Genomic DNA, 20,618 nt, shown 5'->3' with positions numbered 1-20,618 from the left:
TACCTCATTGGTCAAATGAGTTTGCTCTGGGTCTTTAGAGGTAGGTGTTTAAATTAATTCTCTGCAGAAAACCTTCTGGAATATGGCTGAGTGATCTGTAAGGCCTGCCTATCTCCTGACTTAAACAGGAAATGGAATGACTGGATTCCTTCCCTCCCAGGTTCGGACCAGTCCGTGACTCTCCGCAGCCCCGCACTTGTCCGCCTGTACATCCAGAATCTGAGAGTGATTGACAATCAACGCCGGCTGACTCAGCTGTCCCGGGACCTGGAACACTAGGGTATCCGGCCTGTCTTCTGCCTCACATCTCTACTGAGCCGCTGAACTCTGCCGTCTGCTCCAGAGCCTTTCAATTGAGGCACTACTGTACTTCACTAAAACACTACGGCTGTGCATAGTGTGTACGAGCTTCTGAGACCAACTCTGCATTTTTTCCGGATATTGCCAAATGGAGCCTTGCAGAGAGCACAGAAGTAGCCTAAGAATTCCCAGTGGAATCTAGGAGATTAAAACGGAGCTAAGCTCAACATGAAAACCTGCTTTGCAGAGTTGGGAGCTCCAAAGAGGACTGCTTCAGAAGACCAAGTGAGGTTCTGTAGCTCACATGGTTGTCTCTGCTGGAAAGAAGCTGCCATTAATGTTGACTTCATAGTGATGTTTGTTGTCCTATGGCAGTGCAGCATTTGTCTAGCCAGGTAAAGCCATACTGTATGTGTTTTCCAATTCACTGCAGCTAGAGGACCAAGAAGCTTATTTCTGTTTTACTTCCAGCTGCTTACATCAGTAAACAGATCTTCTAAGAAATACACAAAAAATACAAGAGATCGAGCATAGATGCAGCAAGGCCAGAGGAGTATGAGATGCATTTTGTCCAACAGTGCCCAGTGCAAGATTTTTTGGATGCTGGTTTAGTCCAAACCCATGAGGGTTTAAAGTCCTGTTCTGCTTTAGCATCAGAAGAGCATAACAAAGCACTCACATACCCCATTCACAAACTAGAGTGCCACATATTTCATCATATACACATCATACACATATACATCAACATATTTCAGTAGAATCTGTAATAGCTGTGGTCTAAAAAAAAGATTCAGGGCACCACTTTGTACTATTTCTGAGAGGTGTTTTAAGGTTTAAGATCTTGTGAGAATAGTCTTCTCTATGAGAAAATCCTGCTAGATCCCATAGAAGAGGAGAGACTTAAGTATTGCATTTCCCAGGAAATTCCTGGATCCCAAATGACATCTGACTGACATTTGACTTTTAGTTATCTACATTAAGAAATAAGAGAACAATGCACTTTTAAACGAGGTCGTTTTTTGTCCGAGTTAAGCCTCTCTCTCAATGAATTATGTATATTATAGACCGCAAATAGATTAAGAGCTCAAGATTGAATTTCCAGTTGCTATTGTACTGTACATTATGATGGAAGTGCCTAGAACTTAAGTCTTTAGAGTAAGTTATTATGGAGTTTTAATGCTCAAGTCCTATATTTCTGTAGTGTTTTCATTGGGCTTAATTTACTGTATTTGAGAAGAACTTAGTTATGTGAATGTTCAAGCACCAAAGAAAAAAAAGTGAGCAAGCTATTGTCTAACTCACTTTTGCATTGGGCCTGATAAAGAATTGTGTGCCTTCAGGGTAAGAGGCATGTGGAAAAACTCCAAGCTCAAAGAGGAGCAGACACAAACACAGCGGTGTGTGCTTTTTTTTCCCTTGCGCAGAAGACTCATTTTCAGGATGTGAGTGTGGTAAAAACATGCCAGGGTGCGGACGCCTTCAGAAGAGAGAAGGGCCTTTCGTTGTGTAGGTTCAGTGATGTGCCATCATATGATCGCCCAGAGTATGAGAATTACGTTGCATGCGAGGCATATATGAACAGAACCAGAATTTATTTTTTTTATTAGTATTCTCTCACTGTCAATTTAAAGCTAAAAAGAAGACATTCTGCTCCAGATCACAGAAGAGGCTTGGTTTCTTTTTAAGATACCATTGCTTTACTTTTATGGTAGGTCTTAATACAGGTTTGGTGTTGGCAAGTATTTACGGTATCTGAAAAGGATGTTGGATGTAGCCTTAACATTTCACCTTTGCTGCCAGCTTTTATAAGTTAAGCACCACTTGTTGGGGAAAGGCTTTCTCACATTCCACAAAACCTGGGTACGAGATGTTTTTATACTGTCTTTTCTACTTTGGGAGTGCACAAGTCGCAAGAGTCAGTGAAGAGAGCTCCCCAATCACATGAAACGCAGATTCTAGCAGGAGAGTTAAGTTTAGAACATTTTATAGTCAACAAATGTAAAGGATGCAAAATTATTTTTTTAAATAAACTATTTCCAAAATTATTTCCTTCTTAATACAGTTCTTTAGAACTACTGAAAAAAATGAACTGGGGGTTGAGAATATCCAGTGCAAGATGGGGGAAATTCGATGTTGCTTCCTCCAGTGTTATTTTGTTCAAGAAGGCAGGAGGAAACTGCTGAATTTCCCCATGGGGATGAAATGAGAAATGGAAAACCGTCAATGAACTTTTATTGCACAAATTGACACTGAATGGTTGTTAAAAACTGAATAAATAACATTCACATACATAAAAGGGCAGCATGAGTGGAGTTTAAAAAGAATAAAAACTTCATTCAGAAGATGACACCCAGCTGTCGTGAGGTAGCTTGTGTCCCGCTCTTTCAAGCTCCAGTTCAGTTCCTTGGGGAGGGAGGGGGCGATTTTATCCTTTTGTTTCCCTCCAGTGTTTTACTCAGTTGTCCTGAGCCCCCTATCAGTTAGGATTTCTAGCCTTCTGTAAATGAAGTGCTAAACACCATAAGAAAAATGTATTAAATTGAATCAGCAGGCTCTTGGATGGACCATACAATTTAAGTGTGCTTTTTGACTATGAAAACACTGAAATCTGGCTGCACAACACAAGCAGCCCTGCAACCAAGTTTCAGGACAGCCTCCAATATTTTTGTTGAGCTCAGAAAAAAAAAAAGACTTGCTACATGATCTAACTACAAAATGCGCTGAATCAGACACCATGTTCTTGAAATTCAAACTTGATTAATTTACTGCACATCAGTTGATAGCAATAAGTGGTCTGTCCTCCCACTTTTGCCAAAGAGTCCTCTTGCTTCCATATTGGGGTGTTCCTAACTTTTCCACTGCCTCCCTGGGGCTGATCAGGACTTCCTTCTCAGCCTTGTTCCCTTGCTGGCCCATGCTGTCAGTCTGCTGCTCAAGAGAACCTCTCCATTTCTGTACTTCACCTGAACACAAGCGCCCATCTTCAGACCTCATTTGGACCCGAGCGGCACCAGTGGCATTCCTGTACCCTGCCTTTTGGATCGGAGCCTGCACCTCGGCAGATCGGCCCACTCTCCTGTAGAAGTTCTCAAAAACGTCCACCCCGGAATCGACACTGCCCCCCTTTTCTTCCTGCTGTGTCAGAGCTGGTTTCAGCGTGTCCCCCCAGGAGATGAACCACGCTCTTGGCTGAAAAAGGCAGCTGGACCTTGCCTTCTCTAGTAGAGACTGCTCTGATAACACATGCCCAGCACCCCCTTCCACCCTGCTGGTGGCAGGCTCAGGTCTTGTCAAAGTGCACGGGACTGAGCTGGATTCCAGCAGCCCGCAAAACACGGATTGCTCCGCTTTCTTAGATGAACTTCCTTCTGAGCTCTTGAGGCTCATCTCCTGGGTCAAGTGGCTTCTAGATGAGGTTCCGTCTCTTGCCTGGGACAGGTGGATCCTGGAGCTACCTGAGGAGCAATAGCTCAGCTCCCTGGGCAGGCTGGAAGTTTTGTTGGTCTGGCTACGGGAAGCCTCAGGGATAACAGGAGATTCCAGAGGTGCTGGTAGGATTTCGGGACTGGTCCCACTTCTCCTGGAGGAGCTCAACCTCCTGCTCTGGAGTCTGGCGAAACAGCAGGAGGGTTTCTCCATGGCCAGTGTGCCAGTTTCCATAGTTCCAGTGGAGTCGGGCATTCTCTGAACCCCACTCATGAGGCTCTGTTCGTACTCCGTTCTCCAGCGCCCCAGGGGAGTCACATCAGAAGCAGTGGGGTCCAAAAGTCTGTTGGATCCTTGGCTGTTGCCTAGATCTTCCTGTGTGAGGGCGAGGTTAATGCTGCACAAACCCTGGCTCTTGTTACTTAGCGTGGAGGAAGCACAGGTGGCCAGGTTCGACTTACTGTGGCTTCCCGCCCGACTCCATTGTCTACAGTCGTCCACAAGACTGGTCTGGGTTTCGCAGCTCTGGACCCCTGTGGAGGTCCTGATGAGGGCCAAGATGGCACTGATGTTACTGGTGGAGGTGGTCTGATCTTTGTAGACGATCCGTGGCACTGCTGACAGCGTCTGCTCCTTCCACTTCAGGCTTTTCTCTCTGTCACACACAAGTAAACAGTTCAGAGGGTGTGGAGGATACACACTCAAACATCCATGATCCTACCATGATATAAAGGCCAACATTTTAGACTCCTGATGGCATAAGGCATAAGATGGCAGTACCAAAGAATAACTTCACATAATTGGTGCACACTTTGCCTTTAGTACATGATTCTGATTGCTAACAGCATGACACATGACAGGATGACTGTTTTCTGAACTATGTATTGATCACATCAACAGCTCAAGGCAAAGGGAGTACAGATACAGCAGCATCTGTGTACAGTACGGGTATTAAAATAGACTGTGCTGTAATTAACTTAAAGCAAAGCTGCATGAGGGGTGACATACGCAGTTACATGAGCTTGTGAAGTCAGATACTGTAAATACTTTAGCATGGCATTTTACTTGATCCAGCTCAAGACAATTCCACTCAACCAAATGAGCTAGGCAAATTACAAGTTGAAGGAGGCCAGGGCCTCCACGAATTGAGTTTGAGATCCCTTACAGTAAATCATACCATGCAGAGCTACTCAACCAGTAACCTTTCCAATCCACTTCACTGCAGAACTTTCCTCCAACCAGTTCTGTAACTATCTGATTGATAATCATCAGGATCATTACAACAAGCTGTAAGTCAAATCACTACACCTTGAAGGACAGGACTGAAAAGACCACAGTCCGAGAAGCCCTGAGCTGGAGTATTCCAAGTGCAATAGCTGCACGTCAACAGGCCCTGCTCTAGTTCTTCCTGAGGAGGCTGGACAAAGTGAACCCAGTCCAACCTGGTGTGCTGTCTTACCTGCAGTAACAGAGGACTGAGAGGATGACTCCAGCCAGCAGGAGGAGCATAGTGACCATGATGATCAGGAGGAGGATGGAATGGTGCCAAGGCTCCATGGCTTCCAGTCTGAAAGCCCCAAAACAATTTGGTATTAGGAAAGGGCACAGAGGCACAAATACACAAACTCGCATAAGCTAATGCACCACGATTCAGACAGCTATCTTCCTGAATGAAACTGTCCACTTATGACACAAACAGCACTGCGATGGAAATACGACTCCAGCTGCAGAGCAATTTTGATCCATTTTAGGGTTTACAAATCCATAGGCCTGTTTACATGCAAGGTGGATAATCAGCTGCTGGAGTTTTCACAGTTTCACTTTTTAAACTTTTTTTTTAAAGACCTTGCAGGGCCAGACAGAGTTCAAAAGCTAATTACTGATCTTCGTACTTCTGCATTACAATTTATATGAGAGCTTACATTTTTTGTATAACTAAGAATTTAAATTGGTAAAATGTTGTGCCACACTTCATAACTTAGTATTATTCTTTAAATGTAGTCAATGTTGTGACGCACGATTTCTTTAACTTAATCTCAAACATTGATAATTGCCTTCAGACACTTGTATCTCCACACTGCGTACGTACTCCATTAAAATGCTTCAGTCAAGAAAGGCAAACTAAACAGAAAACGAGCCTTCCTGAGGCTGCAATTAATGCTTATCTTGAAGATATCATCTTTACCACAAAGGACTCTGATATAACTTATTTTTCAATCCATTTAGAAGGGTAAGGATTTGTGGGCAGGTTTTTTAAAAATTTTATTTGCACCTTATTTATTTTTAATGAAGGCAACCAACCTCGGTTTTTTTTGCTGTACAGCTGCGCGCGGAACGTGAAGACAGCAACTGACAGGTTCACTAAAAAAAAAACAGGAATACAATTTTAAACGTAAAATTATTTATTTTGTTAAACTGCTCATTTCTTGTCACGGTTTTTCAAAGAATTGTTTTAAAAAATCCGCACTGTACAGTATCGGCCTCCATTAAAGTTGTTAAATACCTGGGCATCGACACTTACCGCGACTGGAAAACATTAAAGTGGTCATCAAGTTTAAAATTACCCAAATTTGAAAAAGCAAGTTCTAAAGACAATTGCAAAATACATTATATAAAAAACCCTCCAAATAACCATTGCAAACTACTTAAATTAACAGCAAAAGGGATTATCCAAGCACCTGTTCACATTTGTTTTTAATCCTTTTGTATCCTAGTGAACGGAAACCCAAATAAAACGTCACCGAATCGGTAAAAGATTAAGTCAGTTTAGAGTAAGTAGTTTAAACATTAAAAAACGCACGCGTACTTTGGTTAAATCCAAGATATTGGCTCCAAAAGCAAGCTATTATTTACACATCTTTATTTGCATTAGAAAACCGCATAACTGAAACAAAACATATCTTGAGACCCTTTAAACAAACCTACCCGCCTCGGCGCCGCGTAGCGCGATAAAACATGAACACGCGTCCCAAGTTGGACTTCCAACCGCGTCCCCATTGGAGGTACCGTCAACTCTTCGGATTTCGGACTTACCTTCATCTGCATGCCATATTTCGGTACAGACCTGTCCAACTCGACGAAATCTGATGTAAAAGCTGCCCAGAAATCCCCCTCCCACGTGCAGCTGAGGCAGCGAAACGGCCAGATGGCCAGTCGGCGGCCGGACTCTTAAAGTGGCTCTTCGGCAACTTGCCCCGCCATTTCGCCAGCTGATCCCCTTCGCCGGCTCCTATCGGATTACACAGCCATCGCGGTGTTTCGATTGGACGAGTGAGAGGTCGGTTTATCTATTAGAACTTTATTGACTGAATTTTACTTCTTCGTCGTTTTAAAAAAAAGAAGAAAATTAAGCCTAGAATAGCTGGTTGGTTTGTTTGTTTTTGAAAGTCATTCATGCGATGGGGAAAGAGGGCAAATAACAGCGTTTTTTTTAGCAGAAGCTATCAACGTCATTTCCCTCTGACAGGCCAAGACGGTGAATTTCGTTTTCCCTTTTTTAGTAAAGAAGCACCACAAATGTACTGCTACCAGGATACTTGTTTTGAGATCCGTAAATTAGACCTCTAGCCTTGAGCTCACTGGTCTTGTACAGGGAATGTCTTTTTTATTTATGAATGAGAGTAATACGGTAATGAGCTCCCCAACGCCCTAGCAGAAAACTATGGTACCGTTTTCCTCGGAGTTAAAATAACTCGATAAATTCAAGCACAAATGCTTAATGTGGCCCATTGAAGGTAAGTTTAACTGCCAAAACTGATTGAGGTCATCAGCGAACTTACTGTAGGCCTACACGACTATACGTGAGCTGCACTCTTCAAATAAAACCCTTTTTGAATTACATACTGAATAACCAAGAGAGAAAACGGCTTTCTTTGTTATACAACTGAAATGTATTATAAGAAGGATCCAAAACAGGTGGGTGAAATATAACAACATGCTTTTTCAAGTTCTGAATAATCTCAACACCTTTTTTTCCTTCTGTGTGTAGTCTGTACACAAAAAATGAGATCTGATTGAAATGAACAATTGAGTGTTTGTGATTTTAGTTGACAGCAGTGCTCTTTAATTGCAATATCAATACCTTGGTACTACTCCTCTTTGGAAGTTGCTGCTTCCTCCCAGAGAACTTTTCCTAGTGAGCAAAAAGCAAAGAGACAGGGATGGGTTTCTATCCTGTCTGACCTCCCGCCCAGTCGATGAGCATGTAATGATACACATATGGGCGATTTTGCCAAAAGCACTAATCCCCAGGGGCACTGGGTTTCATGTTTAATCCCATTTGCTGACTCGATAGAGGGCAGCTCAAGTGGGCCATTATAAAAAAAAGAGAGTGATGGGAAAAATCAGGGCAGTTCTGCCTGATCTTGTCTATGAATGTGTATTAAATACAGAACCTCACAGCACCTGGACCTGTGAGAGGCAGCCTGCTTGTTTAGAACTGTCAGCCAGTGTTGCTCAGAGGGGGATCAGACGTTGTATAGGTGTACCCAGCTGGGAGGGTGCAATCAGCAATATACCTTGTATCTAGCGTTGTGTGTGTGCTCTATTAATCAAACTCCATTCAGACAAAAAGAAAAGGGGCGTAGGGGTGGCTCTGTGCCTAAGGATCTGCGCCTGTGGCTGGAAGGTTGCCGGTTCAAATCCCACAGCCGGCAGAGGAATCCTACTCCGTTGGGCTCCTGAGCAACGCCCTTAACCCCAGCTGTTCCAGGGGCGCTGTACAATGGCAGACCCTGCGCTCTGACCCCAGGCTCCTCTCCCTGTCTTTGTTCCTGTGTGTCTCATGGAGAGCAAGCTGGGGTATGCGAAAAGATGAATTCCTAATGCAAGAAATTGTATATGACTAATAAAGTGATCTTTTAATCCTACTAAAAGAATTCAGCTAGCCCCCTTATGCTCACTGTTGTGCTCAAACAGCATTGTTCCTGCTTTGCGTAGATGAGGATAGTGTTGAAGGGGCACTGTGCAGTGAGTACCCTATTTCCTGGCATCCCCCTGCAGGCTGCAATCCAGAGGCTCTTTTACTCGTATACTCGTATACATGTGTGGAAGGAGGAGGTGAGAAGGGGGAGTTTGCATTCTATTTACATAAACCACCAGATCCACTCCTTTTTGAAAAAGCTCCACCAGCAGCAAGATCCACAGCTGCACCTTATTTACTGCACTAGTAAAAGCTGGTGGGGGGGTTTTGTGTCCTCTGCAGGTAGATGGCCGTAATGACAGGAAGAAACGAATTGCCAAGTGATTATATAGGTGAGTCGGAGTCGGTGTGCTTGCGGTGGGAGTCCAGGGATCAGTGCAGGTCATTCCCATCTCACTCCTCCTGGTCTGTAGTCCAGCAGATATTTTGCTTTTGAAATGCTCATAAAGCTTTAATCCTGAAGGAAGGGGTTACGCTGTTTCAGAAATGACTTAGTTGTCATTGACCTAGTACACCTGCTGGACCCGAGCCCTTGGGAATCATGAGAAGAGAACCGATGTTCGTATATTTAATCTGAGTCCAAGCTTATTTGTTGAGGTTATGTGAAGTTCACACCCACACTGATGCGGTGATAGCACTAGTCTTCTCGGCTGGCTGTTGAGATGATGTGATTTAATGGCTGCTCAGACCTACCCCCCTACTCCCCAAGACAGCCAGCAAGTTCACATGGTTTTTAGAAGTCTTATGTTGTGGAGTGCCAGGGTCTGAAATGCAGGCAAAGTGGTTGGTGATTTTTTTACACTTCACTTTCTTTTCCGACAGCCTGTGAAACCAAGGTGATGTTTATGAAGGATTTTGAAGCCACGAGTACCTGTCATTCCTGTTCATCAGCTCTTCCTGTATCTCAGTTATCTCAGCATGGCCCTGTGTGATCCCATGATCCTTTGTCTCTGAGACTGGCTTGTAGAAGGCAGCATGGGAAGAATCTGCAGGTAGATAGATATGTTATTCCATGACATGTCCTAGGGCCCAAGCAGTTAAAAAGGAAAGAGGAACAGAAATGCAATTACTAGTAGCCATTGATTGTATAGAAAACGGAGATTTATGAATACTGTGCAGTTAATGATCCCTGGCCTTCTTCGTAATGTGTTTGCCAGATGCGATTTTTAACATGTTTCTTTAATCTTCAGGGTATTTCAAACCCAAAAAAACACAGCACTTGGGAAAACAGGAACACAAATGCAATCAGCGCTTCATCTGTGTAGTAAGCCCACCGGCTGTAATGCAAGTATGGATTGTACTTCCCGACGCAATATCACAAACCTTTCAGTCAAATAACAGCATCCCCAATGAATGTGCATTAACCTCTGAGCTCTCTGCAGTGGTGTTCTTCTGTCAGCAGGTGGCAGTAGTAGCACTTGTATGATGCTGAAAAATCAACAGCATCGAAGTTGTGCAGAACTGAAAGAACACTGTACAGCGATTTCAAATACACATTGAGATATTTATTATTATTAGGGGGGATAAATATTCTGAATAGGATGGAGTGGTTGTTTATGGCATAAGCAACATAAGCAGCATATGGCAACATTGTAGACTTCTCCCAGAGGAATATAACATTGATCAAACAGGTCCTAGGCTTAAAATGCTAACCGATCTAGAGCTACACGTCACTGGAGGAAAACATTTTTTAAAAACATGTTTTCCTGCTTTTTCTTTCCGTGAGAGGCGGCTGAGAGGGAGCTCGGAGCCCTGGTCAGTGTGATCTATGTCAACAGTGCAGGGGGAGAGGCTTCCCTGGATGCTGTTGCCGTCTCACAGAGTAACACTCGCACTGGGAGCTGCCGCAGAGGCTGTCACCGGCACCCCGAGCTGTAATTAATCACCTAATTGGATTTCCCCGAAAGCACGGGAAGTGTGTGTCCCCAGAGTTTGGCGGGGAAAAAGATGTCATCAATACTGTCCCCCCCTTCCCAACACGCCACCAAGCAATCCAATTACCCCACCTTGAGTAAGAGCAGCAATCTTCTGCCTTTTTGAAAACGAGAACATAACTTTAAAAAAGAAACCCCCTGCTGCTGATGCCTTAGCAATAAAGAATTAGTGTCAATTATTTTAGTAATAAAAAAGCTGTAAATATTAATGCCTGGGTAAGGCAGTTGCATGGAGCTCGGGAAATTGCAGACATAATGCACAGTTAAAGGAGCTACTGCGGAAGAAAATGATCAAATTCATCATTGCATGTCCCTGTTTTGCCTCTTTGTTTTTCCACTGTCTGTAGGTGTGCATTTTGCGTACCAGTCTCGGTATGTTCATGTTCTAAAGCCCGGTCATGCTGTCGAACTGAAAACGGCCTTTTTGGTGGCGGTCAGATAGATATTACAGCATACGCTCCACCTCTCCAGGATCACGTTTTTTTAATGGCAAGTTAGGTTTTACCCGACTAGTAGTGCATTCTCCTGTTGGGGGGGGGGTCACATTGCAAAACCAAAACAGTGCTGCTGTCACTTACATGAGGTCTTTTTCTCCATACTGGGGTGTTAGTTTGGAATTTCTGCTGTAGAGGGAAGAGTGCAGCCTTCTGGTTGACTAAACATACTTACAGCAGCAACTCTGTTTTCCTTAAATGTCTTTCATCCTGGTACTGACCACGTCCAGCTCCGCCTATGGGATCAGGCAACAGGGAACACTATGCTGTAGCAGGCGCCACCCTTAGAATGGGATATTACAGAGGTCCTGGTCAGCAAAGTAGCGTTCTGGCTGGATTCCACCCTGGGTTTTTGTGTGAGCCAAAGTTTATTTTTCAAAAGGAAAAAAAAAACCCATGAAAACAACAGAAATGCAAGGGACCACTGCGTAGATAAGGAACTCAAACACAAAGACAGAAAGCGAATAAACAGTAAAACTGAAAAATGATCATCCATTCACTCTAACAGTCACTGGGCCAGGGAAGCAGAGACCAAACTACTAATGTATGTGAACCCACAGCATATAATCCGTTAACCACTCAAGATGAGCTACGTCCCTGAACACAATTAACCAGCAACGCAATGTGACCGTAAAGGGTTCAGCGAAGAGGTTAGGGATATTTTTCTTTGCAGCTATTAAACCCGCCAATAAAATTTTACGTTGCATTGCATTAAAACCACTCCCTAAGTAGAAAGTCAGGGATTCAGTCTGTGTCTCAGCTCATTCAAATAAAACAGATAGTACACTAGCAATCTGAACTCTGGGTTTTAGGTCTTTCTGGACCGTAATCAGAACGTGTGTTGAAAGCAGAATGATGAAGATCTAGGATGCCTATCTGTGTGTGAACACCATCGCGTGTGTCCAGGCTCGGTCTCCTGTTAAAACTTGCGGATAACTTGATAAGACCCACCTTACACTAGCAACATAATACTAACTAAAGCAAGAGAACACTCCTTTCAGGGAGAAGACAAGGATATAAGGCTTGTGTTGTATCCAACAAAGTGAGAGCGAGGGAGATAGGGAAATGTCCCCAACAAAATGTATGGCTATCATCATGCTTTGCCCTTTTGCAGAGCTCGAGTGTGACGTGGGGAAGGAGAGAGGTGCGGCAGTGCCCTTGTTAAATGAACAAGCCGGAGAGAGAAGGACAGTGGCCTCCTATTTAGACCAAGAAGCTCCAGTGAGATAACAAGAGTGTTCAGTTCAAGTAGAGTTATAACATGGTAGTCTAGTGACAGCAAGGCAAGTAGGTATAGCATCTCCATCAAAACAGGCACTGAGATACAGGGAATGTTGTCTGACGAAGAGAACAGGGAGCAACTGGTACAGAGCCCTGCACATCTAGCCACCAGTCTCTCCAACGGGCTAGGGAATAAGGAAGTCACTGAAGCGGATGCAGTAATTACATGGAAGAAAGACAAATCCTGATTAATTACCTGTTCATGCCTGAAGTTCTTGAATTGCGTTTCCCTTGGTGTCCCTGAGTGGCAGTGTGCTGTACGGACATTTTTAACCAGTGTTTCAAATCATGCTTCTATGTCTTCCGTTTTGCGCCTACTGCTTGCCTGTTTTGGATAAAGCAGGTAGGAAATTAATGGATGGATGTTTTCCATTTAGCAGTTCATCCAGGGAGGAATACTGTGGTATGTTCTCCTTTAACTACCGATACCCGAATAAGCTTAAGTCCCTTGAATTGCTTAGGCTGATATATATATATTCCATACAGGGGACTGTTCCAAATAATTTTTCACTTTCGACAATGTGTAAATAATTAAACAGCTGTGCACCGCGAGAGGCGGACAGTAACCAGCATGCATCCGTGAGGGAATAAGAATAAACATTACCAGCTGAATAAAAAGAGTCATACTGTATGAGTTACCCATCACCTCCTTGGGTTGTGACAGCCAACGTGAAAGGTTGCAGTGGCTGCTGGGGAGAAGTGACTGCGCATGTTAAATGTGCCCAACTTTTTTTGGACTGGCTGGGGGGGGGGGGTGCATGGATCAGTATTTTGCACATTGTTTCTTTATTACAATGCAGACAAACCTGTGAGGCTGCAGTGGCTCCATTTCCCTTATATAGGACCGTTCAGCATTATTGCCGAAGGCACACAATTTTAGTAGGTCGTCTGAGCCGACCCGTTGGAAACGAATTGGCGCTTGTTGCTGAGCTCGGGTGAAGATTATAAAAAGCTTTCTGTCCTCCGAAAAACGTGGAGTTAATTGCTTTGTGGAGGTGAGAGACTGGAATATCGAATAGGAAGACACCAGTGTGACTTCCAGAAAACACCAAGGGGATCTGCAGGCACTGTGCCTGTTTCCCCTCAGCAGTGACGTGAATCCCACATGAGCTCTGCACTAAACCCCTCAGCTCCTGTTTGCTAATCACACCACGAGATGTTAATTACGAAAGAGGGGCGGCTAAGAAACTGACATTTGCAGCTTAGAATGCAGGTAGATAGGGAAGATATTAGGAAGAAAAGTGAACAGACCTGGATCTGTGCCTATCCCTTGAACTGAGACCTCAAATTTAGAGACTGTGCCTGATGTCTTGTTGTACCCCGAGGACTTTGAGCTACTGCAGATCCTTCACTCGGATCTCCAGTAGAATGCCCCAGTGTATGAATGGGTACACATGTACTGTAGGTATCTTTGGATGAAAGGGTCGGATAAGTCAAAGTCGTTTTTCACACCATGCTTTATCTGTAGTTGTTTGCAGGATGGTCAATGATGCAATTAAACACTCTACTGTTCATTTTACAGACACTGAAAGCCATACTGTATATGAAAACCTGTGCACCAAGCAAACAGAGCAGGTAAAGTATCTTGATGTGCTGCTTGCTCATGTGACCTCTGTTTGAAGACCCTGGTAGTAGGCTCTTAAGACTTAAGAGGGGGCTACTTTAGAAACAGAGGTGACCTATTGCAGTAATACATCAACTGTATAGTTTAGCTGGGGGTTGTCCTATGCAGTAGAACAGATTTTGTGGGGTTTTTTCTTATAGGCCTGCTTTTAGTCCTCGTCTCTTTTTAACTTGTTGCCCGGATTACCTACTCATAATCCAATTCTGTTTCTAAAAATGATTATTGCCCTCTTGCAGGGCCATTACCACTGCTTTCTCCCCTAAATCCTGATTGCGAGAACAATGGCCCGTTGACAATAGAGCGGAGCTGGAACGGTTTAAGCCATTTATAACATGACTAATTGAAGTGGAACTCATTAAAAGTGGTTGTTTTTTATCTTTCCTGAAAGAAAAAAGAAACGTACTTACTGACTTGTAATTGAGCGGCTCTCGAGCAGAAAAGTTGTAATTAAGATGAGGGGGGCCGTCTATCGCCAACCTGCTGTAGTTCTCTTTGTGTGTATGTGGGTTTTTTTTTTTTGCGGTGGAATTAATAAAGTGGGACATCAAAGTGGGACGTTGTCGGAATGTTTTAATTAAAGATGTTTGTTCCAGATATCTCCTGCTAATGCGGAATGAATGCAGCTCCCGCTAACGTATTATTTAGCGGAGGAAATTAAGGTTTTGAATTAACAGGGCAATGGAGATACAGTAGGCATTGTCCAGAGGGCTGGGGGTTATTAAAAGCTGTGCTTTGCTTCAGATTCACACCTATAGCTGCATAAAGGGGCTAGTTAGAGTGTTTTAGAAGGTCTGTCTGAATTGGGTTTGATTAAAATACCTTTTATCTAGCTTTGTGTGTGTTTTAACGCTTTTAAAACTGCATTATAGTCTTCAAGTGCCTGTAAAAAGTACTTGACAGATATCAGCAGGGATCTAAAGTCCTCTATCCATGTGAAGAGACTGTACTGCACAGGCTGTCACTGTGCAATCCTCCATTTTTCTTTCCTTCTCTTTTACTCTTCCCCTCCCCATGTTCACACGAGCTCTGCCACAGCTGGTGCAGGGGCCATCGTGTGCTGGAGCATTAAGCAAGGAGTTATCAGCTTGCTGGAACCTCAGTCCCAGCAGGAGAACCTTTTTACAGATGATACCCACCCACCATTGCCGGCTGCTGCGGGGGGCTCTTAACGTTTGAAAAGCGTCAGTGTCCCTCCTCGCACCCACCCCTGTGTCACGGCCGCGAGATGGATGCAGAATTTTTCAGAAACATGGCATAGGAAGGCAGCAATCAGCATTGGATTTTTTTCCCTCTGAATCTCCTTGCACCAGAGCTTGCGGTGCATTGAAGGTAATCATGCAAAATTCAGGGTGCCTGAGCTTTGAAGTTCAGTTCATGATCTGAGAATTAGCATCTCCTCCCGGAATCTGTACTTTATATTTCGCACTGGGGATCAGCCATACAGGACCAGGGCAGCCTTTACGAAAACCTCTACAGCTGGTTACTACAGGATCCTGAGGGCAGAGTGCAAGGCCTTAAACATGCCCCAGGATGATGCAGTGTTCAAGGTCATTGTCTCCCTGGTGTAGCAGAAATCTTAGTTCTGTCACTTCCCTGGAGGTCATTTTAATTCCTTGTGCCTGGGAACCAATATTTTGTCACAGCAGGTCTGTCCCATGGGTTGTGCAGTTCAGCTGCTTGGAGACGTGACTGAGGCGCTGGCTCAGTTCTATTATTGGTGGTTGATGAGGATACTTCAGAGTGGCTGAAATATGTGCATTTGCAAATCAGTTTTGTGTCGGGCTGCTACAGAAGGCTGTCTCACATATACAGCAGGAACAAGTGGATCCCCAGAGCAAACATTACCCTTCACAGGGTTGTGTTCTTTTTACCGTGATGCGTTAAAGTTAGAAAAACATGTGCTCAGGGACTCTAAAACAACTTAGCGGAGATTTGGATGGCTTAGTGGATGATTTGCAGTTATGCATGCCTGTAAGATGAGAAAAACACAAAATCGTACATCCAGTAAAACAGGATTATAAGGTCAAACTGAAACAGAAATACAAAACTGCTCTCTCGCTCACTGAAGAAAGAGATTCTTTCTCAGTTTTCTTAAAAACTCAACACATGGACCCCAGTAGTCTCCCTGAGCCCCTTCTCATGGTTTTCATTCCAGTTGTAACAGGGCTCAGTGTGCATTGCACCTGTTACAGAAAGTGACATCACTCCCTTGGAAACTGGTAGGAGGCCTGGCCTTTTGGAGTAGGGGACTTCCCTGCTGTTCTGGCTGCATGATCCTGAAGGCATGGATACTCATGAGCAGCCGTGTTGGAATCTGTGGTCAGAGCTATACTCTTTATGTGGGTTAGGGCAGTTATTCAGCCTGTCATGAAATAACAGTCACTGAGTAAATCAAACAATGAAATGGCAATGAAAAATCAAAGCAATCATTAAGTTAGTAGTGTCTTACTTGAAAGCAATCCATTTTCTCTTTAAAAAACATCTGTAAATATATGGTCTGTTACGATTCAAGATGCACAGACCAACCCTTATATGAATAGTATATTTCTGGTGTTTTTAAAACCCCGGTTTTTCTTAAGGAAATAATCAACAATGCTGTGCAATACGCTTAATGCCATTTCGTAATTTTCGCATTGCATGTTTTGGAGTATGTGAGGAAGTAATGGAGTGTTAGTTTGCACAATAATATCGTCTAGTGCCTACTGGAATGTGACAACATTAAACCCAATCCGACCGTTTACAACCATTAATTGCAATTAAACCGCAATGGAAACAATCAATAAACTCCAGTGTCTTGCAGCTCCAGCAAGGCAGGGGAAGTCTATTGGAGAAGACAAGAGGCTCTGGTGTTAACGGGAGAAAGCTGATCTGCGCTGAGGCTGGCGCATCGATCCAGAACAGCTGTCAATCGATCGTCATCTTTCCCGGGCCCTTTTATTCTGCCGGAGAGAGCCTGCCGCGCATCACTCAGCCTCCTCGTGCGGCGGGAGGCTAATTAGGAGCTGCGCGCAGCATATCCGTCAGCGTCGGGGGGTGTTGATGGGAAGGCTCTCGACTTCGTTAACCCCATGGTGGCTCCCCGAGTGTGTTGAATCAGAACCTCTGAAGCCGTCTTGTTTGGTTTCGAGGGCTCTTTTTGTTGGAATATGGCTCATCACGAATGCCTAGGGCACAACAACCTGATGAAGCTTAGAATAAATCAATGATAATTAACAGGATGGTGGGTGGTGCATAAAGCAGAGCCTCCTGATTGAGCATGCCCTGAAATGTACAGTGGAAGCAATGACACAAGACGGTAATGACACACGCGCAGTGTGATGTTGAACATGTTCACGAAAATATCCTGTCCAGTCTTATGATTGCTCTGCAGTCTAGATTTATGGACCATGACCAATAAATCAGTGGGGTAAGGGTGGCAAGATGTCAGCTCCATCCCCAGAGCCTCAAACAGTACCTGCCAGAGGGTTACGTCATTCCTGTGGAACAAATAATCTACACCTGATTGTTACGCTGAACAAAAATGCGCAGCTCGCAGAAGGGGAGGAAATTGAGCACTAGCTCATGGTGCAGAATATTTTCAGATGAGCAAAATAAAACTGATAAGACACAGGAGCCCACGAGGCTTTCCAAACTGTGGGGCTGGGCTGAATCAATATCTGTGCAAGGCTTTCCCACAGCATAGCCCGAGGCACCCAGGGAGAAAGCTAAATAGCTTTTTTACTTACTTCCAGGCAATTACTGTACTAACCTGAAATTTAACCCATTTCTCTCAGGTGTGATGGATATATGGATAGGATTCGGTCACAAGTCTCCCTGAATATGAGTATGTTTCCAAATCACTGACCCCTAACTATTGGATTTTACATATTTCTAATATATGACTGCCTGATCAGTTCTTCTCAGCACCAAATATAGATTTACATGTTGGCTATTACATTTCATCAGGCAGCGGGTAATGTACAGTATATGCATAGCAATTTAGTTAACCTTCAGCTTTAATTCTTTCAGTGCCTTCGGTTTTAATTCAAAGTAAGTTCTCTCCTACCTCCTCTATACATACCTGTTTAGAAAATATCTGTTTCTTAGATATTTCTTTTCACATTGCCTTAGCTGACAAATGCTTTTGTTGTATCACGCAACTGATGTGTAGCAACAGGACGGTCTGAAAAGTGAGGCCGCCAGGTTCACCATCAGTCACACCCAGGGACAGGTTTGCTGGAGGAGTGAATGGGTTTGATTTGTTTTTAATCCTGGTGCTAATAGCTCATTGGAGAGCAGAAAATCTGGCACTTTGCCCGCCATGCCAAAGGAGCAAAGGCTCAGTCTTCTGCCCTGTTTCTGCAGTTCTTCATGCTCCAGAAACTCGCAGTGAGACGCAGCAGCCTGGGGGCGTGTGTCCCGATCAATACCTCTCCAGGATATTTCCTCTTGAGAGAGCTGGCTAACAGACTGAACAGACCAAGCGTGCCTCTGCTTCACTGCCAGCTTCCCCCCCCCCCCCCCCCACCACCACCAGGGACAGTGGGGTTTTTAAAAGCTACTGATTTTTTCCATTCAGACGGCTCCTGCCGCGCTCTCATGCTGCAGAAGCGAGAGCGCTCTTCTTTTCATTGTTGTCCTGCGTTCCCGTAAAAATAAGAATGACATTTCGAGAGAAAGGGACCATGCAGTTCATCCATCAGCACGGCTCTTACAGTCGGCGAGGTAGAGCAAGCAATGTTAATTTAACAAAGATAAAATATAGACAGAGAACTCCCAAGGCTCTTGAAAACTGGAGCTGGGGCCCACGCCAGTCTTAACTTAACAACATACATGACCTCCACATATACTTCCGTGACCTCTCCAAACCAGTGCCTGGGCTGCCCTCATCCCCACTTCTAGTATGTGACATAATGATACTAATTTCTTACACTTATATAGCGCTTTTCTGGACACTCCACTCAAAGCGCTTTACAGGTAATGGGGACTCCCACACAGTACTCTCACCACACACCAGCTATCAGTGGGGAGGAGACCAGAGTGATAAAGCCAGTTCAGAGATGGGGGTTATTAGGAGGCCATGACTGGTAAAGGCCAATGGGAAATTTTGGCCAGGATGCCGGGGTCACACCCCTACTCTTTTCGAGAAACGCCCTGGGATTTTTAATGACAACAGAGTCGGGACCTTGATTTTACATCTCATCCGAAGGACGGCGCCTTTTTACAGTATAGTGTCCCCGTCACTATACTGGGACATTAGGACCCACACAGACCGCAGGGTGAGCACCCCCTACTAGTCCCACTGACACCACTTCCATCAGCAACCTTAGTTTTACCAGGAGGTCTCCCATCTAGGTACTAACCACACCTGGTGAGCTTCAGTGGGCTGCCAGCTGTGAGTTGTAGGGTGATATGGCTGCTGACATGATTCCATTCCCTGGAATTTCCCATAATCACATAGGCATGCTTTTTTTAATAATAAATGCTGATTATCAGCTATTATAAAGATACTGCAGGTGTCCCGTGCAGACGACCGGTTGATCTGACGCAAAGGTGCCCATGCTGAATGTATGAAATGGAGAGAAACTTGCTGAGTTGCTGTGGAGCCCTGCCTAAGTGGAACGAATGACGGTAAGGTTGCTCTTTGCAATCTTGATCACTGTGTGCTCAGTCAAAAGATACACATGAGTCACAATCTGTTAATGACTTGTATTAATTGCAGCTAATTTCCAGTTCATTTACAGCCTCGGGCATTATCTCCTCTAATGCTGTTTATGAATCTGTTCTATCTTCATTGTTTATCCCTGCTCAAGTCTCCTCAGACTCAGCGGATGCTCTCATTCCCAGCACAGTGATCTCAGTACAGTTACTTAAAGAACAGAAAACTCAGTAAGAGACCTTTAAGTTCTTCACATCAGCGCAGACAGCTGTATTGACAGTTAGGGGAGAAGCTATCCCGTGTGTTTTCCAGCACCCTTCACCCCAGCAGCTCAAGAGCAGAATAATGGGAAATAGAGTTTAAGTGTCACCATTCTCTATGACTTGTCATAATTTAAAGAGACTTAGAAAGTCTGGTGATGTAGGGGCCCAGGACTGGGGACCTCTGATTTGCTCTGTGATCCCCCCACCTACCAATCCAGGTTTGTGGTCCAGCTGTGCTTCGGCATCTAATTTGCTGTGCTCAGACCAGCTTCTATTTAGAAATCCCTGCTTTATATTTAAAGCAAACAATAACTGGAAATGCAGACATGACTGTCCCAGATGTAGAAGTATGTAGAAGCCCTTTTTAATTCTTTGATGTGTTTTAAATATCTCAGTTTTAAGGTGGGACACAGTATGAGGAAAGTTTTTCTTTTAGATTCAAAATTTCAGTCTGCTTGCTTACTGCACCGAGCTCTGATATATATAGAAAACCGTTTGTGACTATGTTTAGAAAGCTGTTGAAATAAATATTTTCACTTATTTTGACATTCCTACATTGCTTCAAAGTTGCAAAGTTGCAGACTCAAGCACTTTACACAATAGCCCTGTGTGTACAGTATGTGATAAAGCACAGGTTCTGGGTGCAGTTTTCATCTGTAGCAGAATATATTCATATTCACATTGGTAATCATACCAGTATGAATGGGAGCGTTTTCTGTGAGCGCCCAATCTTCTCA

General features: G+C 44.1%; 2 protein-coding genes across 3 annotated transcripts in view; one reads left to right on the top strand and one right to left on the bottom strand.

Moving 5' to 3' along the window:
* The window catches only part of rapgef3 (Rap guanine nucleotide exchange factor (GEF) 3), a 52,080-nt gene extending 49,735 nt beyond the window's left edge, over positions 1-2,345 (top strand). For both annotated transcript variants that reach the window (XM_088915163.1, XM_088915155.1), the window contains one exon: positions 161-2,345. In XM_088915163.1, the coding sequence (XP_088771289.1) occupies positions 161-279 (119 nt within the window). In that variant the 3' untranslated portion in view covers positions 280-2,345. The remainder of the gene's footprint in view (positions 1-160) is intronic.
* A 623-nt stretch (positions 2,346-2,968) lies between these two features.
* Positions 2,969-5,283, bottom strand: LOC148841494 (protein FAM171B-like). The gene is made up of 2 exons (XM_088915143.1): positions 5,186-5,283; positions 2,969-4,381 (listed from the first exon to the last, which is right to left on the bottom strand). The coding sequence occupies exons 1-2, from the start codon at positions 5,281-5,283 to the stop codon at positions 3,073-3,075; spliced, it is 1,407 nt and encodes a 468-aa protein (XP_088771269.1). The 3' UTR covers positions 2,969-3,072.
* Positions 5,284-20,618: the final 15,335 nt, after the last annotated feature.

Source organism: Atractosteus spatula, chromosome 1 (genome assembly GCF_055471065.1).
Source record: "Atractosteus spatula isolate fAtrSpa1 chromosome 1, fAtrSpa1.hap1, whole genome shotgun sequence".
NCBI classification, from domain to species: domain Eukaryota; kingdom Metazoa; phylum Chordata; class Actinopteri; order Semionotiformes; family Lepisosteidae; genus Atractosteus; species Atractosteus spatula.
This window is presented reverse-complemented; position numbering and strand designations above follow the sequence as displayed.